The 26,345-nt window shown below is 47.4% G+C and overlaps 1 protein-coding gene across 1 annotated transcript; it reads right to left on the reverse strand.

The window, feature by feature from the left end:
- Positions 1–1,304: 1,304 nt before the first annotated feature.
- LOC138804119 (long-chain fatty acid transport protein 2-like) lies at positions 1,305–25,762 on the reverse strand. Its single transcript, XM_069988387.1, has 10 exons — positions 25,115–25,762; positions 17,108–17,317; positions 15,680–15,838; positions 14,667–14,791; positions 8,402–8,596; positions 7,732–7,822; positions 7,259–7,457; positions 6,595–6,692; positions 3,814–3,944; positions 1,305–1,794 (listed from the first exon to the last, which is right to left on the reverse strand). Exons 1-10 carry the CDS (start codon positions 25,590–25,592, stop codon positions 1,618–1,620), a joined length of 1,863 nt encoding a protein of 620 aa, XP_069844488.1. The 5' UTR covers positions 25,593–25,762; the 3' UTR covers positions 1,305–1,617.
- Positions 25,763–26,345: the final 583 nt, after the last annotated feature.

Genomic DNA, 26,345 nt, shown 5'->3' on the forward strand with positions numbered 1-26,345 from the left:
CAAGGTGGCAAAGCAAAAAAGCTAAGAGCCAGTGCCTAGTTCCTGAGTTCAAGCCTCGGTATCAGTACACATAAACACAAAACTACCACCTTCCGCATTATGTATCATTGAGGAGCCCTAGGTATATTTGCTTAGGGTGTTTTGGGGACTAAATTAGGGTGATCTGGGGTTCCTTGGCAGCTTCTGGTCACCCAAGGATGTACTCCAAGGGAAGGAACCTCTCTACTTTTAAGAGAGACTGGGGAAAAAAAAAAAAGAGGATGGAAGTGAACTTGGGGTTTGCTTTTTTTTTTTTTTTTTTGTCAGTTGTGAGGTTTGAACTCTGGGCCTGGGTGCTGTCCCTCAGCTCTTCAGCTCAAGGCGAGTGCTCTACCACTTGAGCCACAATGCCACTTTCAGCCTTTTCTGTTTTTCTGTGCTGCTGAGGAATCGAACTCAGGGCCTCATGCATGCGAGGCAAGCACTCTACCACCGAGCCACCTTCCGAGCCCTTGGAGTTTGGTTTCTAAATGTAGATTCAATGATGATGACTCAAGGCCTAGGAAAATCTCTAGGTCAACGACATGGCACCTTGAGTACCATAAAGGACCTGCTTCTTGGAACTGTTGCAGGTGATAAGAGATGGCAGGAAAGGAACTGTCCGCCTCTCCTTCTCTATCACTTTTTTTGGAGGGAGGGAGGATACTGGGCTTGCTTGGCAGGAGTTTTACCACATGTACAATACCCCTGTTCGTGTGTGTGTGTGTGTGTGTGTGTGTGTGTGTGTGTGTGTGTGTGTGTGTGTGTGTGTTGGTCTTGGAGCTTGAGCTCAGGGCCTGGGTGCTGTCCCTGAGTTTTTGTGCTCAAGGCTAGAACTCAACCACTACTTGAGACACAGCTCTACTTCCAGTGTTTTGGTGGTTCATTGGAGATGAGTCTCATGGACTTTGCTTCCCAGGCTGCCTTTGAACAGTGATCCTTAGAACTCAGTATCCTGAGTAGATAGAATTACAGGTATGAACTACCAGTACTGGTTGCCCATAGTCTCTTTCTGCTTCAATTCTTTTTCTAGACAGGGTCTCCCGATTTTCAACCAGGGCTGGCCTCGGATTTCAATCCTCCTACCTCTACTTCTCAAGTGGCCGGGATGACAACTGATCCCACCCTACTCAGCCCTCCCTTCTTGTCAGTTTTACTTAGCAGGCCTTTACCAGTATGAGTGGGACTTGTAGCAAGTTACCAATAAGGCCCTCATACTTTGGAGTCAGTGGCATAGAGTTTGCATTTAGAATAAAGTCAGCAAAGCACAAGAAGAGATGGTACTATTTTCTGGGTTGGTGTTCATCTATTTTTTTTTAAAACATATTTAAAAAAATAAGGTCCCTCTCTCCCAACAAGCTTAGTTTGCAAATACAAATGGAAGGTGCACACTGAAAAAAAAAATGATCTCTAAATCTCTTTGCTCACAAAAGTTCTGGTGTAATTAAAAAAAATTCGTTCCCCCCCTTTACATGTAATTTCCTTAAAAAAGGCACCATATAATCTTCTATTAAATTAATGTTGGATTAAGTCAAGTGGCTGTACTAGATCCATTCAGCTTCATTTCTGGAAATTTCTCAGTTATCCTCTTGGGAAGGGTCAGAGTTTCAGAGTTTTAGTGCTGATGGCGTTATAAATGTCCTCCGTCATTGGCACGTAGTCTTTTGCTCTGTCATCTAAGAAGTACAAGGGGTCTTTAATGAGCGCAGGGTTGAAGCCTTCCTCCACGAGGGTCACTTTGCGATGTTTAAAAGTTCCGGTGATCTCAATGGCATCCTGAAAAAGAGATTCATCAATCCACACTGTGGATGTGTTTTCCATTTTTATTTTGTCGGTCATGGGGCTTGAACTCAGAGCCTGGGTACTCTCCCTGAGCTTTTCTGCTCAAGGCGAGTGCTCTACCACTTCTGATTTTCTGGTGGTTCGTTGGAGATTAACAGTCTCATGGACTTTCCTGCCTGGGCTGGCTTTGAACCGCAATTCTCAGATCTCAGCCTCCTGAGTAGCTAGGATTACAGGCGTGAGCCACCGGCGGCTGTGGGAAGATTTCTGAGCCAAGGGATTGAGGCAGATTAGATTATAGGGAAAGAATGCTCAAACAGCCCCCCTCCCTTTCCTAGTCCTGCCTTCCTGACACACCCAGAAATCCTGTCTCCACTCTAAAATAGTCTCCATGGCCACTCTTCTTAGGAAGTAATTCAGTGGTCACTTCTGCCTAGGAGTAGAAAAACCCAGCCAGTTCTACCCACATGGAGACACCTGCGCACTGGAACTTCTTGAGATCTTAGGCCCAGCCCACTCCTAAGGCTCTGCACACCTGCACCTGCGCATCTCAGACACCGCCTTACGATTATGGGATGGCAGCCTTGCACACGTGCAGATCCGCTTCCAAAAATCTGCTGCGTCATGACCCGCCATTTCCCTGAGACTCTTCAAAGCCTAAGAAATGAATTCTTAACCTGCGTGTTTGCTCTTGAGCCATTTAGCTTGGCCTGCTTCCCCAGCAGTCTTACTTTTTCCCCTCTCTTCATCTTGCTTTGCTATTTAACTTGTGTGTGTATGTGTGTGTTTTCCTTTTGTGCCATTCCTGGGGCTTGAACTCAGGACCCCCAGGCTCGGTCCCTGAGCTTTTATGTTCAAGGCTGGTGGTGCTCTACAGCTTGAGCCACAGCACCACTTCTGGTTTTTTGTTTTGTTTTGATGCTTAATTGGAGATAAGTCTCACAGACTTCCCTGTCCAGACTGGCTTTGAACTGAAATCCTCTGATCTCAGCCACTGAAATGTCAGGAATCTGAGATCTTCACCCCTGAGAGCACCCACAGGTAAGAGGGTTTGGCAGCCCTTGCTTGGTCTTAGCTGATGGAAGGCAATGGGTAGTGTTGTTTATTAGAATGAATTTTAATTGAGATACCAGAAGGTATTTCCTTTTCGGATCTCGTTACCATATGCTTGCAGATCTAATGTCAGTGCCTTGTGTATGTCAATAGAACCTTAAATACATTTTGGTTTTGTTTTGGCAGTCCTGGGGCTTGAACTCAGGACCTGGGCACTGTCCCTCAGCTGCTTTTTGCTCAAGGCTAGCACTCTACCACTTGAGCCACAGTGCCATTTCTGGCTTTTTCTGTTCATGTGGTACTGAGGAATCGAACCCAGGGCTTCATGCATGCTAGGCAAGCACTCTACCACTAAGCCACATTCCCAGCCCTTAAATACGTTCTTATATATTCTACTATGTCCAAGGTCTAAAACTTCTTTTCTCTGGGTTTTCAGTTACACAATCACAGGGCTCAATGTCCAAACATCAGAGTGTCAAACTAAGAAGGAAAAGAGTTAAGGTTTAGCCAATAGAAAAGCAAGCCCCGTAGTTAGGTTTCATAGCTCCAACTTGCTAATGATTCCTGATGAAAACCCACCTACCACATGGTGAAGGACTTTGGTAGATTTCTGTTGTCTTTAAGTTTAGAAGGAGAGTTCAAACGTTTCGATTTGAGATGTGTGTCACCCCTTCCCTGTTCCCTGCCCTCAACCCCCCGGCCCCCATAAAGCAGACTTTGAGAGGTATTTGCTAAGACTCTTGGTGAATAAACTGGCTTATGATTTTACAGAGAAAGGAATTAGGATTGGATTTCTGCTTGCGGTATTTTCTGATGCGTTTTGTTTCCTCATTGCAGTACAATGGGTGTTTCTGAGTTTCCTTAAAAAGGCAGTGCAAATTTGGCAAGATAGGATCACCATGGATCCCCTCCCTAAGAGTCGCCTCCAGGAAGTTAATTGGAGTTGGCAAGGTATTCTACCTGTATTCTCAGAAAGCGAGGCCGGGCATAACTGGGTAGATAATCAGCGATGTGCTGGAAGAGCTTCTTTCCATTGAATTCATGGTTCTCCTTCATCTTGATCGATGCCATGCCAATGCGACCCTCATGATCTAGAAGCGAGAAAACATCAGTTATAGTTTATTCATGAGACTGTGCTGGTTTAAAGAACTGTGGATTCACTGGCTCACGCCTGTAATCCTAGCTACTCAGGAGGCTGAGATCTGAGGATCACAGTTCAAAGCCAGCAGGAAAGGCCATGAAACTATTATCTTCAATAAACCACTAGAAAACTGGAAGTGGAGCTATGGCTCAAGTGGTAGAGCACTAACCTTGAGCAAAAAAGCTCAGGGATAGTGCCTGGGCCCCAAGTTCAAGCCCCGGGACTGGCCAAAAAAAATAAAAAAATAAAAAAGACTTGTTCAAGGTCACACAATAAATGCTAGACAAGGTCAGGACTTAGATCTGTGGAAGTGCTCTACATCCATGCTCATAATTTGAGATTCATCTTACTCTATCCAGAGATATTTGGGTGGAACATAGCTTGAATTGTTGTGGTCCTGGGGCTTGAGCTCTGGGCCTGGGCACTGTCCCTGAGCTCTTTTTTGCTCAGGGCTAGTGTTCTACTATCTGAGTCACGGCTCCACTTCGGCCTTTTTCTGTGATTCACTGGAGATAAGAATCTCATGGACTTTCCCACCCAGGCTGGCCTTGAACCGGGATCCTTAGATGGTGGCCTTCTGAGTAACTGGGATTACAAGCATAAGCCACTGCTGCCCTGGCTTCTGGGTGTTCTTTAGTTTGCATTGGCAAGTCTGTCATACCTCCTGGCACAAGTACTACCTTGGAGAGTTACTTATTTAATCAAGGTTCTTAATAGCTTTAGCTCTCTGCCTTTCAGAGAAGCTGAGGGACAGCAGGGTGAAGGCAGGTGGAGGGGTGAGCTATTCAGTGCCCTCCCATTCATGCCCGTATTCCCAAGGGGATGTAGATGCCACAGGGACAACTGATCCCTAGCAGCCTGCCTGTGAGTCCAGAAGTGTTAGACTATTACCATTGTTTGCTTACTAGGACACTGGTAATTAGCTGTTCATATACTTTCTACCTGATCCAGCAAGACCCATGGGGAGCCCAGATCCATTTCCCTGAACTACTACTTAGCTGTAATCTGAGAGAGGAAAGGAACCTTTTCTTGGTCACCTGGGTCCCAGCTTTCAAAACTCTCTCCCGTGATGATTGTGTGTTTACCTACGGTTCTCAAGAAGGCAAAAACAAGAGGGATTTTTTTTTCTCTCCCTCTATCTTTCTTTTAACAAAGAGATAACCCTTCATTTGCTTTCCCTCGTCAGAAGGAGGAAGGCAGAGTAGCAGACACATTCTTTTTACGGGGTTGGGGAGGGGTCCTCAGGAATTTCAAATGTCTCCAGTAAGTTTCTTTCTTTTCTTTCTCTCTCTTTTTCTCTCTCTTTCCCTTCCTCCCTTCCTTCCTTCCCTCCTTCCTTCCTTCTTTCTTGTTGGTCATGGGGCAGGGCCTGGGCACTATTTCTGAGCTTCTTTGAGTCACAGCCTCACTTTCAGTTTTCTGGTGGTTCATGGAGATCCGAGTCTCACAGATTTTCCTGCCTGGGCTGGCTTTGAACTGCGATCCTCAGATCTCAGCCTCCTGAGTAACTAGGATTACAGGCGTGAGCCACCAGTGCCTGGCTTCAGTAAGTTTTCTGTTGGGGCCAGTGCAACAGAACTATATTGACTACTGCTAGCCGACATTTATTATTATTGATAATCAAGATATCTATCTACCTGTCTATCTATTGACTATCTTTGCTTCTTAGACTGGTTAGACTGGGTCAAGAGGCAAATGGCTGATTTGGCCTCAGCCAAATTTGGGATTGATTGATTGATTGATTTGGGATTCGTTCAGCCCCAAGAACAAGGTTCTAGTCTATAATAGTTGTAGGCTGGGCCTACAAATCAGTTCTGGTCAAGGGTTTTCTAGAACAGTGCTATTCAATCTGGCAGCAGCCGTCAGTCAAAATGTGGCTACTAAAATTAAAATGTCAAACCAGTTAAGTAAGATGGGCAACAGAAGGCCTCACCCTATTGCACCAGCCATATTGCAAGCATCCAGTAGCTATCAGACTGGAGAATGGAGGGAGAACATTTTCATCGTCCCTCTCCTGCCCCCAGAAATGCTGAGAATGGAACGGTCTTAGAAAATAGCTGGACCGTTCCGGTGTGCCACCTAGAAATCCACTCGGTGTTTAAAGCTGGGTATGACAGGGCCTAGCTCCCAGCCAGCCATGGTAGAACAATGCCTTTCTTTAGATGGGCCTGATCCATTTCCAGGCTGAATGGGGGCTGTCTTCGTGGAGGGGAAGCCAGGTGGCAGGTGGCCAGGTCTTGCCTCTGCCCTTGTTCTCTCTTGTCATCTTTTGTCTTCTCTTCTCTCTTACACCTCAGTTAACTTTATGGGTTCAAACAGAGATTTTTACTATCTTTTTAAAAAAAATGTTGTATCAGTACTATGGCTTGAACTCGGGGGGTCTTGTGCTCAATGAGCTTGCTTGCTCAGCTGGTGTTCTACCACCTGAACCATGCATCCAGCTCTGCTTTTTGTTGGTAATTTTGAAGATGGAATGTTGAGGATTTTCCTGTCTGGGCTGATATGGGAATTGTAGTTCTCCAGATCTGAGTCTCCTGTGTAGCTAAGATTATAGGCGTGAGTACTGGTGCCTGGGTAGAGTTTTATTAGCATGTACTTACCTGGCACATGTACCCCATACACATTGACTTCCTCGACAAAATCAATCAATCCTATTATGTCAGCAACTTCTGTGGTAGCCACGTTTTCCCCTTTCCACCTAGGAGGTTAACAGAGTTGATTAGTGCTTTCCAGCCCAGGTTGCAATGGCAGAGAGCAAGTGTTTCTTCCAGCCCTTTTGGGGAGTGATTGGTTTCTCCATCTTGATCCCCTAACCTCCCCAACTTAGTCATGCGGTTCTGCCTGATACACAAAAGTAAAGGCACAGACCTAGACAATGAAGTGTGAACTTTCAATCCCGCCACATGCAATACTGTAGGTAGAATTTTGTGGTCTGATGTTTGAATGCATCCATGGCTAAGAAAGGGAAGGTACATCAGATGGAATGCACATTTAATCTGCATTTGATTTGATCCACAGTTGGAAACCGTGGAAGGTCCTGTCTGTCTTGAGTGAGCAGTCATAGCTGAGGACAATGGATGGACTGGATGTTCCTAAACCAGACACATGTGCCTGACTTTGTTTCATTTGCTGTCGCTCAGCAAGTAAACTGTGTGTGTCACAGGGCGGTGCCAATGCATTTTTTCCTTTTTACTCTGGGAATTCGGGAGGACTGACACCCCAAAGGGAGAGAAGGAAATGAAGCTCCATGGAAAAAAAACCAACCGGAATGTATCTCCAACTCTGTCGTGGAAATACACAAAGTTTTCGCGATCAATCATTAAGAGATCTCCACTGTTAAAGTAGACGTCTCCCTTCTTAAAGACATCTCTCAGTTTTTTCTTCTCTGTTTGAGTCTCTCCACCAGCATAACCATTAAATGGTGTAAGTTCGGTGATTTTACAAATCAGGAGTCCAACTTCACCTAAGACAGAAGAAAGCAAAATGTCACCCAGGTGCATCATTATTTCATGCCTGTAATCCTAGCTACTCAGGACCAGAGATCTGAGGATCGGGGTTTGAAGTCAGCCCAGGTAGAAAACTCTGTGAGACACTAATCTCCAATTAACTAGCAAAAAGTCCTGAGGGGACTTTTGGCTCAAGTGGTAGAGCAACTGATTAGAAAACATAAGGACCCAGGTTCAAGCACCAGTACATGAATTCTAAGCTGTCAAAACTACACAAAAAGTCCACTGTACCTTTAGGAACTTTGATACAATATCCATTTGCATCGCGGACAGGTTCTTCCTTCTCTACATCATATTTAATCAGCTCGTAAGTTACGACTTTCTGGCAAAGTCAAAAACAGATCATTTTGAGTATACTTTTTTTTACACAATTTTATAAAATACATAAAGTATGCCTATCTGTAATATAAAGCTTGGTGAAATTTTACATTTGTTACAGACTCATGTAATTATCACCTGGATCAAGCTATAAAATATTTAGCCAGGCACTAGTGGCTCACGCCTAGCTTAGCTATTCAGTAAGCTGAGATCTGAAGATCCTGATTCAAAGCCGGCCAGGGCAGGAATGTCTGTGAGATTATTTCCAAGCGTGAAGCCAGAACTAGAGCTGTGGTTCAAGTGATAGAGCACTAGCCTTGAGTAGAAAAAACTAAGGGACAGCACTCTGGCCCTGAGTTCAAGTCTCAGTACTGGCATCTTGTCCCCCTACAAAAAGCTATACAACATTTTCTGCTTTATATAAAAAGTTTTTGTCAACAAGCCACTGTTCTGATTCATCATTATCAATTTTTTTTTGCATGCGATTCTGACTATGACATCCTCATGATACAGCTTGTAAGCAATCACCTGGAAACTAGCTACATGGGCTATTATTATTATTATTATTTTAAATGTACTTAACTCTTTGAAGGTAGTTCGACCTCCCGACAGCCCCGATTTTTCTGGGGTAATTCATAAAGCCGATGTTGCCTTCGGTGGAAGCGTAGAACTCATAAATGTGTATGTCCCCAAATCGTTTGAGAAACTCTCTCCACACGTCTCCACGCAGGCCATTTCCCAGGGCTACTCGTACTTTGTGGTCCCGATCATTTGATTTCTGGGGGAGTTGTGGGGAGGAAGAAGGAGACTCAGTTGAAACATCTGTGGAGAGTCTGTACTTACTGACTATACTGACTTTATTTCCTTCATATTTCATTTAGGCTAATAGTGGACTTTATTTCATCAAATATGTACGTGCATTACAAATTCACCGTAGTCTCTGCCCTTCTGCTACCTTTTCTAGTGAAGCATTATATTCTGACAGAATTCTGATTTGACCACAAAAGATGAAGATTTTCCTGTTTTTTTTTTTTTTTTGTTGTTGTTGTTCTGGTACTGAGGCTTGAACTCATGGACCTCCTCATCTCTCACTTTTAGGATCAAGGCTGGTACTCTACCACCACGTGAACCACACACCTCCAGTTCTGGCTTTGGCTGAATGGCTGGAGATGAGTCTCAGATCTATCTGCTTAGGCTGGCTTTGAACCTGTGTCCTCAGATCTCAGCCTTCTGAGTAGTTAGGATTACTTGCATGAGCCACCGGCACCCAGGGAATTTTCCCATTTTTTAAGAGGTAAAAGGAGACAATCCAACAGAACCAGGTGAGACCAACGTCAAGTAGAATAATGTGTTACTGGATTTCTTAACAGGGCTGGTGAACATCAATGAATTTCCAGAAGGGGTTTATCTGTCAGAGATGAACATATTTTACAACTGGTAGCATCAAGAGAGAGAAGAGAGCCAGGCACTGTAATCCTGTAATCCTAGCTGCTCAGGAGGCTGAGATCTGAGGATAGTGATTCAAAGTCAGCCCAGGTAGGAAAGCCCATGAGACTCTTATGTGCAGTTAACCTCCAGAAAACTGGAAGTGGTGCTGTGTTCTAGCCTTGAGCAAACGAGCTCAGGGATAGTACCCATGATCTAAGTTCAAGCCCTATATACACACTGTGGGTTGGGAGGCGTATGTAAGGGGGAGAGAATATTCCACCAAACTATTAAGAGGCAATGCTGTTAGGTCTGGAGGGACTCATCCTCATTTAATAGGTACAGCTGGAGGTCACAGACCATTAAGCACAGAACAGACAATGAAACCTGTCCCAAAGGAATGGGAAGGGAGAGAGGAGGAAGCTGGCTCCCAGTTGCACCAGTGGCCTGGGAGGAAGCTGTTTTGTTATAAATAAAAATCACAAAGAAAAGGCAGTTTTCACGGTAAGGGAGCAGAAGGAGAGTTTGTGACTGTGAGAAATGACCTAAGGAAAGGGCTGTCTTTCATTCAATTCTACTCATTTATGAAGTGTAAACCAAAGGCAGCTTTTGTTTGTTTTGTTTTGTTTTTGTACCACTCCTGGGGCTTGAACTAGATCACCTGGGCACTGTTCTTCAGCTTTTTCTCTCAAGGATGGCGGTCTAGCATTAGATTCACAGCTCCACTTCTGGTGTTTTGCTAGTTCAGTGGATGTAAAAGTCTCATGGACTTTTCCTGCCTGGGCTGGCTTTGAAGCTCAGTTCTCAGATCATAGTCTTCTGAGTAACTAGGATTATAGGTATGTACACTGGTGCCTGGCCAAAGATAGTGTTATTGTCTTTTATAGGGTAATTGATGGCCCTCCGGAGAATACATCCTGGTAGAAAAGACAGGTAAATTTATAAGTATAAATTTAACTTGCAAATTCTGTTAACGGTGACCTTTTTTTTTGGCGGGGGGGGGGGCAGTCACTGGTGGGGCTTGAATTCAGGACATGGGTTCTGAATTCTACACACTTGGCAGTAGAGTGCTTGCCTTGCATGCATGAGGCCCCGGGTTCGATTCCTCAGCACCACATAAGCGGAAAAAGCCAGAAGTGGCACTGTGGCTCAAGTGGTAGAGCGCTAGCCTTGAGCTGAAGAGCTGAGGGACAGTGCCCAGGCCCAGAGTTCAGGCCCCACAACTGACCATAAAAAAAAAAAAAAAAAAACAAAAACCCCCACCAGATTTTAAGTGGTTAACTGGAGATAAGAGTCTCATGGACTTTCCTGCCTGGGCTGGCTTTGAACTGGGATCCTCAGATCCAAGCTTCCTGAGTAGCTAGGAGTATAGGCTTTATACATACCAGTGCCCAGCCACTGTGACCTTTACTTGAATAACAAACAGAGTAGAACTGGGGTATAAATGCAAGGGAAGTTGGGCTCTCCTTTCACATAAAATGTTAATTTATTGCATCAAATAGCAGTTGCCTTATTCATGTTGTTGTTACATTTGGTTTATGGCCAAGTGAATTCAAAATATAAATAAATTTTTAAAAAAATCAAAAGAAATGAAAGACACAAAGTTAAAAAAAAAATTCCTGAGTACCCATGATGCACTTCAGTGGAGGGGAGGGGCTGCCAATCACTCCCCAGTCATGATCAGTTGTGTTTATAAGTTGTTGCCTGACCCTGAGGACGGTTATCTTGCTCTAGCATTTGTGGGAAGAAAAAAAACAACAAAAACCTGCCTGCCAAACAGCCAAGGATGCCCTCCCCAAACAAGGTAAGAGTGAACATTTAGTGTGTCTGAAGTGAGAAGGTAAAAAGTTACGTGATGAAATGCGGCGTGTTTTCGAGGAACTTGAACGGTATTACGGGTGAGAAAAACAAGCTCAAATACTGTCTGGACAAGGGTGAACTCGGTGCTCTGTGTCATGAGTTCTTTCTTCGTGGTCTCCTTGGAGTCACATGCTCGTGGCTGGTCAAAACTTAGGTGAAGCCCTTTCAGGAGCGCCAGCTAGCTAGGTGGACAGATGCTGGGCACGGAGGGAAATGGGGCACGTGGGGTGTTTTTTTTCTCTCAGGAGGTCAGGGTCCTCATGCTGAAGCTCCCAGCCAAAGGGCTCGGTGGGGGTGAACAGGGTAAAGCATGTTGAATCGAGTTGGATTTTGTAGGAATGTCATGTCTTCCTCTGCGCTATGGGTCACCGAATTTGTTCCCTCTTCGTAGTTGCCAAAGTACACGCCAAGAGTGGGGTTCGGCATCCGCCTGGCAAGCGCAGTGCTGTGGTTGTGTTTACTGCCTTTTGCTCTCAAGTGTTCCCATTTAGTTAGGTAATGATCTGTAGCGTTTCCCGGACTTATGGTTACTGTGCTCCTGGTAAAGACTGGTGGAAATGCGGAGACTCCCCCTTCCCTACTGTTACCCCCCCACCCCACCTCCTCCTGACCATAAAACTTGCTAAATATTGGGGGGGGAAAAACAGTTTTCTTATTTCTTGGTGGTACTGGGGTTGAACTCAGGGTAAGGACTTAACAATAACCACCTGACTTGGTGCCTAACTGCTCTCAGGCCTGGAAAAAAACCACCAAGATGGCCCTGCTATGAGTCAACGCAAGACTTGCTTTTTTTTTTTCTGGCCCTGGAGCTTGAGCTCAGGGCCTAGGTACTGTCCCTGACATTTTGTGCTCAAGGCTAGCGCTCTCTCACTTGAGCCACAGCTCCACGTCCAGTTTTTTGGTGGGTCATCAGAGATAAGAGTCTCACGGACCTTCCTGCCTGGCTGGCTTTGAACTGTGATCCTCAGATCTCAGCCTCCAGCGTTGCTAGGCTTTTTGTACCAATGCCTGGCTCATTTCCCTCTCAATTGTGTAATAGTAGGTTCTCTAGCTCATTAAGTCATTCCTCCTTCGAAGACAACTATTTTCTTTTTTTTTGGGGGGGGTGGTCCGGTCATGGGGCCTGAACTCTGGGCCTGGGCGCTGTCCCTCAGCTCTTCAGCTCAAGGCTAGCACTCTACCACTTGAGCCACAGCGCCACTTCCGGCTTTTTTCTTTTTGCTTATGTGGTGCTGAGGAATCGAACCCAGGGCCTTGAGCATGCAAGACAAGTGCTCTACCACTGAGCCACCATCCCAGCCCCAACAACTATTTTCTTAGAGCATACTACTTGTAAGTAATCTCCAACCCTCAGGGTTGTTCAGAGTGGCTGCATTTACAGGGAAATGGATGGATGGATGGGCCTGGAAAATAATCTGTTAAGTCAGGCCCAGAGAGACAAAGGATGCATGCTTACTACTCAAAGGTGCAAGTTAGATCTAAGTTATCACTCTATGTAGATGGGCTGGGAATGTGGCTTAATGGTAGAGTGCTTGTCTGGCATACATGTAGCCCTGGGTTCGATTCCTCAGTACCACATGAACAGAGAAAGCTGGAAGTGGCACTGTGACTCAAGTGGTAAGGTGCTAGCCTTGAGCAAAAGAAGCTCAGGGACAGTGTTCAGGCTCTGAGTTCAAGCCCCCCCCCAAATATGTATACATATTCAGGGTCATATGCATATATATATATATATATATATATATATATATATATAAAAACAAATTAGCTAAAGCAGGATAGATGCAGGGGAGGATTCTAATGGCGTGACTCCTTTGAACAATTAACTTACAGTTGAAACAAGATAAATGCCAGGAAGCTGAAATCTGATGTCTGCAGAGGAGGAAGGATTGAGGTCGAAGGGGCGGGGGTAAACAAATGGAGAGAGGAAGGTGGGAGAAGGCAGTTATAATGTTCAATGCACATGTGTGAAAAATTGAACTGGGAAGGTTGAGGGGAGGGGTGGGGTTGGGGAGGAAGATGGGAGGGGTGAAGCTGATCAAGATGCATTGTCCTCACCAACTGACGTTTGCAATTGAAACCCCTTTGTACAACTATGTAATGATAATAAAATTATAAAAACCGTGGGTGGCTGGGACATGCACACACAAAGGCTGGGCTGCAGGTGAATGAATGCAGGTGCTCTGGTTGGTGGGAGGCAGGCTGGCCTTACAGCTGACACCTGTGGGTGGCGGGTAGCTGTTGATAATCACAATACCTCAGGCTCAATTTTCACCACACAACTCAGGTATTTTATTATACTAGCAGAAGGGATTAAGTCTCCAAGCTGTAAATATTTGTAGGTGCTAATGGGAGGTTGTGGAACCTTCCATGGTACCTAGTTCTCACCTATGTTTTGTGCTCACCAGTGGCTGAGAGTCGATCTCTCATTTCCCTTAAGAGAAATGATTCTCTAACCAAAGCTAATTCTCGAAGGAGCTGACTTTTAGGTCAAGGGTTACCTTGAGCTAATAATAATCTAATCTGTGTTATCTTAGGTAAGTAAAGAACACAACCAGAATGTGCTAAGTTACACAGGATTTGTCCTGAGTTACACTTGAGGAAATGGAGGATTGGGGAAGTTTTCAATAAGGAGCCCCAAGTCCACAGAGATAGCCAAATAATTGCTCCAGGATTCAAGTAATACACCGTGAATAAAGTTTTGTTTTCGCCGGAATTCTCTCTCCCCGTCTGCTTGCATCATTTTCTGTTTGTGTTTTCTTCCTCACTGTCTAGGAAGAGCTAACCACATGCTTCCCATGGGGAACTTGATTGCATGACCTGATTTCATTATTGTCCATGATGCTTTTTTTCATACAGGACTAGCTGATTATGCCTGGGGACCCTTCTTTTTGTTTCCTGGGTCCTGTGTTTCCCTCTCTTTTTTCACTGTCCTGTTTGGAACACTTTTTCTTGTAACTTCCTGAAGAACACATATACATAAGTTGCTCATGTGTGCACAAATGCGCGTGCACACACACACACACACAGAGTTGAGTGGGTGCACGTGCGTGCATGTGAGTAAACACTGATCCTGGGGCATGAACTCAGGGCTTGGGTGCTAGCCTTTAACCTTTTTGCCCAAGTCTAGCTCTCTACTACTTGAGCCAGAGTTCCACTTCGGGCTTTTTGATGGTTCTCTGGAGATAGTATCTCACAGATTTTCCTGCTCAGGGTTGGCTTTGAACTGTAATCCTCACTGCTGCCTGTTTCAGATGGCTTTTGACAGTGGGTTTTCATAAGCAGAGAGGTTAAGAAGTAAAAACGGGTAACAAGGCAGAGGAGAATAATCACAACAAAAGTAATAATAATTACCATCTAATGTGGTTGCTTACGTGGGCACATTTGATCTTGATTGACCACTTTACATACAACAAGCCACTAAGACTTTAAATAGAAAACAGCTACGTACGAATCTCCCACATAGGAACTTGTGTTCCTATCTTATCTATTTATTATCTATTATCTATTGTGTTCCTATCTTATCTATTTCAAAAGATAATAAAACACCGAGGAAGTGCTGTTACCGGAGGTGTATTGCATAAATACCGGAGCAGTTCACCAATGTACTGAATGACAGTGACGTTGTATTTTCTACAGTCATCCCAAAACTGGCTGGCAGAAAATTTGCTCCTCAAAGCAATCGTAGCACCTATAGAAAAAGGCAGAAAGGATTAAGGAAGGGATAAGGTAGAAAAATCCTTCAAATGAGATCTGTCATCTTTTCTGTGTGTGTGTGCGCAGGCGTGCTGTACAGGGAGCCTGAGCTCAGGGCCTCCTGCTCTTGCTTGGCTTTTTTGATGAAAGCATCACTTGAGCCATAGCTCTACTTTTAGCTTTTTATTGATTAATTGGAAATAGAGAGTCTTGTGGATTTGTCTGTTTGGGTTGATTTCAAACCTCCATCCTCAGATCTCAGCCTTCTGAGCAGCTAAGATGGCATGTGAAGGCCTCGAGTACTTGGCTTTGGATCTGTCGTTTTTGAAAGGTAGTCCGCTTTAAAGTCAATTATGTTGATAGGAACATGCTGAGTATTGAATGTCTTACATTCATTGTAAAAAACGAATGTGTCATGGTTTTGTGCTATGAGTTTCTCATCAACAGGGGAGAAGACTCTTAGAAAAATCCATCCCAGAGGCTGGGAAGGTAGCTCAGTGGTCAAGTGCTTGCATGAGGCCCTGGGTTCGATTCCTCAGCACCACATAAGCAGAAAAGGCCGGAAGTGACGCTGTGGCTCAAGTGGTAGAGCGCTAGCCTTGAGCTGAAGAGCTGAGGGGCAGTGCTCAGGCCCAGAGTTCAGGTTCCACGACCAATGACAACAATAACAACATCCATCCCATTAAAGGTCATTATTGTCCTGCAATCCTTTGAAGGAGGTTAGAATGATACAAATTGTGGTATTCCCCCCTTCCTCCCCCGCAGCTTGGGTTCAGTGGTTGAGCAGGACGTATTTTGGAAGGTGAAGTTTGTGTTGGGAATATGGGGAGAGATGGGGTGCCCTCTAGGCATGAGTTCTGCTGTGCTGATAGTGGGAACTTACCATTGACGATGCATCCGTGCAGGCCAATCATCAGTGCCGCGCTGTGGTACAGCGGCAGGGTGGTATAGATGACGTCGTCCGCCCTGATTCCGCTTGCCAAGGACAGACCGGTCGCGTACCACAGGCGATGGTGATTGATGGTGGCAGCCTTTGGGAGCCCTTTGCAAAGATGTAAGAGAAGGCACCAGTGAGCCATGTTTGGTGGGTCATGGTCTGAGACGGAGGGAGGCAGAAGAAACACAGAAAGAGAGATCTGGCTTAGGTAGCTTCATTTTCCTATACTTGGCGAAATGGATGTGGAAGGCCACGAGCAATTACACCAGGAGTTGGTTCCTGTAATCAGAGACTAAACAGAGTAAAAGCCTAGAGACATGGTTGCATGGACTCAACTCTGTCATTATGGCCAAAGGAGCTAGATGGACTCTTGAAGGAGTTAAATGTGGTTCTCAGTGTTCCAATAAAACTTTATTTAAACAAGCATGTAGGGGGCTGTATATGGTCTTTGGGGCTATATTTTGTGGACTCCTGAGTTAAGCAGATGTTACTATAGTAATCTGAAGACTGAGCTTTTGCTGTGCTGACCACTTTGCAAGATACTCTGAACATTTCTCATGATTTTTCTAGTTCTGGCGCTGGGGCTTGAACTCAGGGCTTGGCATATACACTCTCGCCCTCTCTCCTCTCTTTATTTTCCCTTTCTCTCTCTCACCCACCCACCCTCACTCTTTGCCCCTCTTTCCTTTTCTTTCTTTCTTCCTTCCTTCCTTCCTCCCTCCCTCCCTCCCTCCCTCCCTCCCTCCCTTCCTTCCTCCTCTCTCTTCTCTCTTCCTCCCTCCCTCCCTCCCTCCCTCCCTCCCTCCCTCCCTCCCTCCCTCCCTCCCCTCCTCTCCCCCTCTCTTTCTCTCTCTCTCTCTTCCCCTCCCCACTTTCTTTTGTCCTGGGGCTTCAACTCAGGGCCTGGGCACTAAGGTTTTTGTTTTTGTTTTAATCCCTCTCAAGGTTAGTACTCGTGTACCACTTAAACCACAGCTCCACTTCTTTTGGCTTTTTTTGTGGTTAATTGGAAAATAAGAGTCTCATGGAATTTCCTGCACAGGCTGGCTTTGAACCACAATCCTCAGCTCTCAGCCTGCTGAGTAGCTAGGATTACTGGTGTGGACTACCAGCACCTGGCTTTGGTTAATTTCTTTATCTGTTTTATACCAATTGGAAGGGCAGCAATATAGCAGGAAGAAACACAATAGAGATACAGCCAGTGAAATAAGATCCGTTCCCACGAGCAAAGAGCTAAATCCCCTGAAGTATTAGTTACCCGATAAGTTTTGCTAAAGAAAGAGAATATTATAAAAGCCTAAGCCAACACTTAACCCTTTAAGGATAGGCACAAAAAGGATTGTTTTTAAAGAATTATTATTTTAAAATGATGACCTGTGGTTCCAGAAGTATAAATGTAGACAGCAGGAGTAGAAAAAGTGACTTCCGAGCGCCAGGACTCTGGGATGGGGTCAGCTGATGCCTCATCGACCTTGTCTAGTAAAGAGCTCACACCATCTGTGAGGGAAGTTCGGCTCACATAGTAGACGGACACACCATCTTTTTTCAGGCTTGGCAACACCTCTTCAACAGCTTCTTGTAGTTCTTAATTGCATTGGAAAAAAATCCAGACAAACTCAGTCAGTCCATTCAGTTTCTCTTAAGTCCACTGTGTTTTTTATGTTTTGCTGAAATGAGGGCTGGAGGTGTGACTTAGTGGTAAAAGCCCGCTTAGCAGGTGCAAGGCCTCGAGTTCAAACCCCAGGATATGATGAGTGATGCTTAGAACTAGGCTCTCTTCCTCCTCTGCCTCCTTCCTTCTCAGTATTATACAAAGGGGCTTCAATTCAATATGTCTGTTTATGAGTACAATAGGTATGCACCTCAATACTAGAGCTTGAACTCAGGGCCTGAGTGCTGTTCCTTAGATTTTTTTATTTTTTGCCAGTTCTTGGGCTTGAACTCTTGGCCTGGGCTCTGTCTTTTGCTGCTATCACTCTACTCTCTAGCGCTCTACCACTTCAGCCACAGTACCATTTCCGACTCTTTCAGAGTAGTTTATTGGGGATAAGAGTCTCACAGACTTTCCTGCCTGGGCTAGATTCAAACCTTGATCGTCAGATCTCAGCCTTCTGAGTAGCTAGGGTGACAGGCGTGAACTGCCTGCTCCTGGCTTTCCTTTAGCTTTTTCTGCTCAAGGCTGTGATGTATTACCACTTGAGCCACAGCTCCACTTCTGGCTTTTTGGTGCTTAATTAAGATAAGAGTCTCATGGACTCTCCTGCCTAGTCTGACTTTGAATTTCAATCCCAAATTTGACAAGCCTATTTTCTTTTTTTTTTTCAATGCTGAGGTTTGAAGTGTGTCCTCACACTGGCTAGGCAGGTGCTGTAACCACTGAGCCATGCCTCCAGCCCATCGTAAGCCTGCATTCTGATCTTTTCAGTCATAGTCCAGTAATCCATGAACATCATTTGAAGTGTCCAGTAAACTTGAATTCAGTGAAATAGGCATTTTTAGATCATATACATGATTGTTTTACAGCTTTTCCCCCCAAAGTAGTTGTGTGTATGTGTGTGTATACACTAACTCACAAATATTTCTTAACTGGTCATACAAACAAAAAAGGTTATGAGTTTAATATTCAAACTTTATTTCACATTTGCCAGTAGGATTTTCGTGTCTTTAATCCATAAGCTAAAACTGCTTTTACATTTGCTTGTCTGGAAGTGAATTTACTTGTTTTTCACAGAAAGGTGACAGGAGACCCCAGGGATCTACCTCGGGAGATGCCACCTGCTTCAATTCCCAGCGGGGCATGCATGATCCCAGTGACCAGGGCTGTCACTGGGAGCGATGCACTGAGGTTTTGTTAAAAAAAAAAAAAAAAAGGAAACAAAAACATATCTCAGCCTAAGGACTCATGCAATGGAAAATAATACATCAAGCAGTCCCAAAGGGTTTATATGAAACATAAAGTAGCCAGCTCTTTATAGGAAAAGCACGTCCAAACTCAGTAGCTCCATTTTCAATGAGCTGCACTTCATCATCAAAATCAGACCTTGCTCACTGATTCCTTTCTTCTCTTTCCTTCTTTCTCCCTTTTCTCTCCTTCTTCCCTTTCATATCCCTCCCTCTTTCTCTTCCCTCTCTCTTTTCCTTCTCTCCTCTCTCTCTCATCTTCCTTCTGACCTCTTTTTTCTTTTCTTTTTTTGCCAGTCCTGGAGCTGAACTCTGGGTCTGGGCACTGTCCCTGAGCCTCTTTGTGCTCAAGTCTACCACAGTGCACTTCTGGAATTTTCTGTTTCTGTGGTACTGAGGAACTGAACCCAGGGCTTCATGCATGCTAGGCAAGCACTCTACCACTAGGCCATATTCCTAGGCGCCCCTCCCCCACTTTTTTTTTGGTAATTCTTGTAAAGTCTTCTCACCTAACAGTGGCAGTCAGTTAGCACACATAAGCTCAAATAACTCTGTCAGAGGCTGGGTTTCCTGGTACTCTGAGTACGGTACTCCCTGAGTACGGGAGCTGCTGGGAGCCATCCCTGTGTTTACAGAGGATTCAGGTCAGCTAGAGGGGGAAGGTCAACTGTCCTGTAGTCCTGTAGTCATGGTGACTAGGGGGCCTGAAGTGGCCCTTCAGGATCTTTGTGGATTAAAGGAACTGATCTGCTTCCCTTGTCAGCCAGTCAGGAGAGGAGACGGGGGTGTGATGGCTCGCCTTGGGCCAAGCAGCTCTCTTCAGCCCAGGCCAAATGCTACAAAGGGTCTCAGCTGAGAGTTTGTCCTGAAGGACATATACCCAGCACTACTACGCCTGTCATGCGTCCTAATAACCACGCTTGACATGTTTCATTTGTTTAGTTTGTTAAGCAGCCTTCTATGTGTCACTTTAATCTCACAACAACCTTGTGATGCAGATACCAGTCATCTTATTTCTAGATGCTGCTAGCTCATGCTGTAATCTGAACTATTCAGGAGGCGGAGAGGGTCATGACTGAGAAGCCAGCCTGGGCAGGAAAGTCTGGGAGACTCTTATCTCCAATTAGCCACCCAAAAGCCAGAAGTGAAGCTGTGGCTCAAATGATATAGCGCTAACCTCAAGCAAAAAAGCTCAGGAACAATGCCCAGGCCTTGAGTTCAAGTCCTAGTACCAGCACAAAAATAGAAATTTCTATGCCTGAGATTTCAGTTTTAATTTCATTCTTTGACAAGTTACCCTCTACACAGAGAGATATATTAGCTAGAGGAAACAATACTACAAATTCATTTAGTTTTTACTAACTCTTGTTACAAGTTTTTCAGTAAGAGTTAAAACTGTCATCACAGAACAGAAAAGACTGGTGATAAAAGTCAATAGAAGGGCCAGGTGCTGGTAGTGCACGCCTGTAATCCTAGCTACTCAGGAAGCTGAGATCTAAGGATCATGGGTCAAAGCCTGCCCAGGCAGAAAAGTCCATGAGACTCTTATCTCCAATTGACTACCAGAAAACAGGAAGTGGAACTGTGGCTTGAAGTGGTAGAGCACTTGCCTTCAACAGAAGAGTAAAGAGACAACACTCAGGCCCTGAGTTCAAGCCCCATGACTGACAAAAAAGTCTATACAAGGATGGAACTAGCTAGCTAGCTAGCATGTGCCCAGGTGCCCAGCTTCTATACTTTTTTTTCCCCTTGAAGTAGAATAAAATAGAGAGTTATGCTAGGGGCTGGGGATTCATGCCTAGAATCCTAGCTACTCAAGAAGGTCAGATCTGAGGATCGCAGTTCAAAGCCAGCCTAGGCAAGAAAGACCACGAGACTCTTTATCTTCGATTAACAACTAAAAAAGCCAGAAATGAAGCTTTGACTCAGGTGGTACAGTGCCAGCCGTGAGTGAAAAAGCTAAGGAACAGGGCTCAGGCTCTGAGTTCAAGATGTAGGACCTGCACAAAAATAGACAAGATAGATAGATCGACAGAGATTTACATGATTAAATATCTCTAAGCTCCCTCCCAACTGCAAAGAATGCCCCCAATCAGCCTGCTCACCACATGGTACCTGAGAGCTAGCTATGTGACTTTGGACTCTGAGTTCCTCTGCTTTCAGTAACTGTTCTGGGTCAGGGTTTATCTTGTGCAAAGGTAAGTCAACAACTTGGAAAAATCAGAGAGCTGTTTGCTTTTTTCTTCTTCAAATGCATGACTTCTCTCAAAGGTTAGTTTGCACATTTCTCCACGGCACACCTAACTACTAAAACATACCACTTTGGACTCTGTTTTGTTCTCTTGCAGGTTACAGTGTATTTCTTTATTGTGTACTAAGGTGATCTGGGAGAAGTAGAATAGTGTCAAAAATGAAAGCCTGTGGCCTTTCTCAAAGATGAATTTCATGCTATCAAGTGCTTCACAGTCAGTGCAAAGTCCAGTTTAAGTATGATTTAGATGTAAGCTTTCATTATACCCGCTGTAAACCTGATGCTGTCAGCTGGAGCTGAACACTGCTTCATTAGGAAAAAGGTCCTGGCTAGAAATTCCCATCCTTAGGTGTGGTGACATGATACCACACTTGGAAAAAATCTATACTGTGGAACTTTGCTTCATGCACAAAATATTATTATTTGTGTCAGTACCAGGGCTGGAACTCGGGGCCTGAGCACTGTCCCTTAGCTTTTCCACTCATGGCTGGTGCTCTAGCACTTGAGCCACAGCTCCATTTTCCAGCGTTTTGGTGGTTAATTGAAGATAAGAGTCTCTCTCACAGACTTTCTTGCCTGGGCTTGCTTTGAACTGTGATCCTCAGATCTCAGCCTCCTGAGTATTTAAGGCATGAGCCACCAGTGCTTGGCTAACACAAAATGTACTGTATAAAATTACCTGCAGTCTATATGCTCAAGGTATATATGAAGCACACATGAATTGTGTGTTTGACATGGGCTGTATTTCCAAGATATCTTACTATATAGATGCACATATTCCAAAACTTGGGGGGCAGGGGGGGATGTAGCACGAAACACTTCTGGTCCTAAGCATTTCAGATAAGGCCTTCTCAACCTATGTACAGTTGTATTTTTTATTTTATTACAGAACCAACCTCAAGTTCAGTCATTTAATCCTGAGCTCATGTGTCAATGAAATTCGAAGCCCTTCAGAGTCCCTCAAAGGGAGCCTGAGATTACTAAGGAGAAAATAGTATTTAACTGCCTCCTGAGGTGGTACAAAGATCACTGTGTTAATAATTTCCCTCTTCAGAAGGCTGGGAAGAAAAACAACACACTTCTCAGAGTCTTCCAAAGGTTGTAAAGTTATTTATTTTTCCAGGCAATTAGATATTGCTGGGAATTAGTTTGCCAAGAACTCTGTCCTTCAAATAATTGGGCTGCCTTTAAAAGCATCCCGTTGAATTATCGATCATTAATTACTTTGCGCCACATGGCACAGGTCTATACACTTCCTGGCTGTGCACAGGGAAGTGATAGTTCATCTCTCTCTGGCCCCTCAGTTTCCCCAGCTAGGAAAAGAAGGACACAGCAGGATGATGCTTGATGCCTTCCAACTCTAACACTTCCACATTGACATGGGGAAGTTGGGCAGATCTAGGCTGGCATGTTCAGATTCTGTTCCTCAGTGGCCTGTTGGTGGTGGTGAGGAGGAAAGGTAGCCCCCTCCCCGGCTCATGAAAGCATACAGTACAGAACTTGGCACCTAAAGGCATTCTGGAAAGGGTGGGGCTTTCTGACTCCCTCTGCTTTGTCACTGACATCACTGAGCCCACATCTGGCAAAGGCTCTTCTTATTGATTGGCAGAAATAACCCCTGATCTTTTCTGCTCAAAGGCACACAGGACAACGCACTCTGTGGAGGAGAAAGGGTGAAGTTGGGTGGCTAGCTTTTGGGAGGAGAAAATTGGCAGCCTTGTAACGTGTTCTGTTTCTTTCACACCTGCTTAACCATTTTGGGGGGTGGGCAGGATTGAGAGTCTGGTAGGTAACCATACAAATAAGGGGTGTGTGTGTGTGGGGGTCACTGCTTTTATAGATGCAGTGGGTGCTTGCCAAAGGCACTACAGCAGATCCCCCAAATCTTAGGCATCTCCCAGCGGTGAGAAGCGAGGGAAGCTGACAGCTCCTAAAAGCTGTCTTGGTGAGATTCTAACTGACAGCACGAAACAGAGGGCAGAGAAGAGATGCGATTTTTTTCCCCCCATCAGATGCAAGAATGAAGCGTCTTTTGGGATCACCTTGAATTCACATTCAAGACCCTCTGCCTTTTAATGCAGATGTTGTAAAGTACTGGTTTCAGTGTGGACTTCAGAGGTGGACAGCCTTGGTTAACCCATCGCCCTCCAGCTCTGTGACCTCCCTGGACAAGCTCACGCCTGTAATCCTAGCAGCTCAAGAAGCTGAGATCTGAGGATTGTGATTCAAAGCCAGCCAGGGCAGGAAAGTCCATGGAACTCTTTATCTCCAATGAACCAACAGAAATCCAGAAGTCACGTTGTGGCTCAAGTGGTAGAGTACCAGCCTTGTGTAAAAAAGCTGAGGGACAGCACCTAAGCCCTGAGTTCCAGCCCCAAGATCAACTCTCTCTCTCCCTCCCTCCCCCCTCTCTCTCTCTCCCTCCCTCTCCCTCTCTCTCTTTACCTTTCCTCCCTCTCTCCTTTCCCCTACCCCCTCTCACAGTAAATCTGACTTGTTTCAAGGATTCACTGTGGTCCTCATGAGGATTAAAAGCAACACGGTGTGTTCAGTGACCCTCACTACTATCTTTGTTTTCATCATCTAGGGGTTCAGCCAAACTTGATGGAAAAATACTGGGGGGGGGATTGCGTTGGTGGCTATCCCTAAGCAGCTCAGTCTAAAAGCCTGACACTTCCATCGTATAAGGCTGCACAAGAGTACCAGAGAATGCGCTTGGTATGGTCACCTTGTCACCTTGCAGCAGGTGGTTGTCAAGATCATTAATTAGTGTCACCGCGCCACAGCCTTACTCCCTCCAGTTACAATCCGAACCCTCCAACCCCACCCCTCCACAGCACCCTGCGCTGTGTGCTCCAAGGCTGTTTTCCCCCTGCCCCTCCTCCATCTTTCATCCTTCCCTCCCTCCTCCCTTGCTCCTCTCCCCCTTCATCCTCTCTGTCCACCCATCCTCCTTCCCCTCCACCCTGCCCATCCCCTCCTCCCCCTCCTCCCCGCTTTCTCCTCCTCCATTCTCCCGACATTCTACCCTTCATCCTCCCTCCATTCTCCTCCTCCATCCTCCTTCTGCCCCTTCTACTCTCCATCCTCTCTTGCCCCTCATCCCCCTCCTTTCCTCCATCCTCCCTACCCTTCCCCCATCCTCCCTGCCCCTCTTCCCTCTCCCCCTTTCCATCCTTCTTCCCCTCCATCTGTCTTCCTTTCCATCCTCCCTTGCCCCTCGTCCTCTCCTCCAACCTCCCTCCCATCCTCCCCTCCATCCATCCTCCCCTCCATCCTCCCTTGCCTCTGTCCCCCTCTTTCCCTCCATCCTCCTGTCTCCCCTCAATCCATCTTCCTTTCCATCCTCCCTTGCCCCTCGACCTCTCCTCCATTCTCCCCTCCATCCTCCCTACCCTTCCCCTCCATCCTCCCTGCCCCTCTTCCCTCTCCCCCTTTCCATCCTTCCCCTCCATCTGTCTTCCTTTCCATCCTCCCTTGTCCCCTCATCCTCCCCTCCACCCTCCCTTGCTCCTCATCCTCCCCTCCATCCTCCCTTGCCCCGGTCCCCCTCTTTCCCTCCATCCTCCTGTCTCCCCTCCATCTATCTTCCTTTCCATCCTCCCTTGCCCCTCATCCTTCCTCCCATCCTCCCTTGCCCCTCGACCTCTCCTCCATTCTTTCCTCCATCCTCCCTACCCTTCCCCTCCATCCTCCCTGCCCCTCTTCCCTCTCCCCCTTTCCATCCTTCCCCTCCATCCATCTTCCTTTCCATCCTCCCTTACCCCTTGTCCTCCCCTCCACCCTCCCTTGCCCCTGGTCCTCCCCTCCAACCTCCCTCCCATCCTCCCCTCCATCCATCCTCCCCTCCATCCTCCCTTGCCCCTGTCCCCCTCTTTCCCTCCATCCTCCCTTCTCCCCTCCATCCATCTTCTTTTCCATCCTCCCTTACCCCTCGTCCTCCCCTCCACCCTCCCTTACCCCTCGTCCTCCCCCCCACCCTCCCTTGCCCCTGATCCTCCCCCCACCCTCCCTTGCCCCTGATCCTCCCCTCCATCCTCCCTTGCCCCTGATCCTCCCCTCCATCTTCCCTTGCCCCTGATCCTCCCCCCCACCCTCCCTTGCCCCTGATCCTCCCCTCCACCCTCCCTTGCCCCTCATCCTCCCCTCCACCCTCCCTTGCCCCTCATCCTCCCCTCCACCCTCCCTTCCCCCTCCCTCCCACCCCCCCACCCCCGCCCCGGGCTCACCTGGGGAGGCCAGCAGCACCTTGGCCCCGCAGCACTGGAAGCAGTGCAGCAGGGACTTGGCGCGGATGTTGTAGTTGAGGCAGGCGAGGGGGCAGCCCAGCTTGAGCAGCCCCAGCCAGATCCACACGTAGGCGGGCTCGTTGCCCATGAAGAGCGCCACGCAGTGGCCCTGGCGCAGGCCGAGGCCGCGCAGCGCGCGCGCCAGCTGGCTGCTGCGGCGCTCGGCCTGCGCGTAGGTGAGGCTCTGCTCGCCGAACAGCACGAAGGGCTTGTGCGGCGCGCGGCGCGCGGCCTCGCCGAAGGCGGCCAGCAGCGTGCGCACCGGTCTCCGCGCGCGGTAGCGGCGCATGCGGCTCACCAGGCCGGCCGAGCGCAGGAAGTAGCGCACGTCCTGCAGCAGGTACGGGCAGCACACGGTCAGCAGCAGCGGCAGCAGCAGCAGCGCCGCCAGCGCCGAGCCCACAGCGGCCGCCAGCATGCCGGGGCCGCCCGGGCCCCCGGGGGCCGGCGGCGGCGCGCTCGGGGCGTGCAGCGCGGCGGGCGGCGGGACGCGCGCGTGGGGCGGCCGGGGACCTCGCGCCCGACCCGCCCGTGCGCAGTGGCCGTGGACGCCGGGGGCTGTGGAGCGAGTGGAGCCGCCCCGGGCGGGCGGCCGCGGCCCTGGGGCTCCCGGCGCTGGGCCCGCCCCTTCGCGGGCGCTGTCACCTGCACGGCTCCTCCCGGGGTGGGGCGGGAGTCCTCGGGAGATGGGGAGGGGAGGGGTGGGGCTGCGGGTGGGGAGGGGTGGAGGTGATGGATGGGGGTGGTTAGGAGGAGGTTGGGTAGAGAGAGGTGAGGATGAGGGGTGGAGGGGAGGGTGGAAGGTGGGCAGGTGTTGGGAGGGGAGGGTGGAAGGTGGGAGATGGGGCAGGGGGTGGAGAGGGGGGTGAAGGGGAGGGTGGGGTGTGGGGAAGGGCATGGAGGGGAGGGTGGAGGGTGGGAGATGGGGGAGGGGGCGGAGGGGAGGGTGGAGGGGAGGGTGGGGTGTGGGGAAGAGGGTAGAGGGGAGGGTGGAGGGTGGGAGATGGGGGAGGGGGTGGAGAGGGGGTGAAGGGGAGGGTGGGGTGTGGGGAAGGGCATGGAGGGGAGGGTGGAGGGTGGGAGATGGGGGGAGGGGGTGGAGGGGAGGGTGGGGTGTGGGGAAGAGGGTGGAGGGGAGGGTGGAGGGTAGAAGATGGGGGAGGGGGTGGAG

This window comes from Dipodomys merriami, unplaced genomic scaffold (assembly GCF_024711535.1).
Source record: "Dipodomys merriami isolate MVZ:Mamm:240054 unplaced genomic scaffold, mDipMer1.0.p SCAF_357, whole genome shotgun sequence".
Classification (NCBI taxonomy): Eukaryota; Metazoa; Chordata; class Mammalia; order Rodentia; family Heteromyidae; genus Dipodomys; species Dipodomys merriami.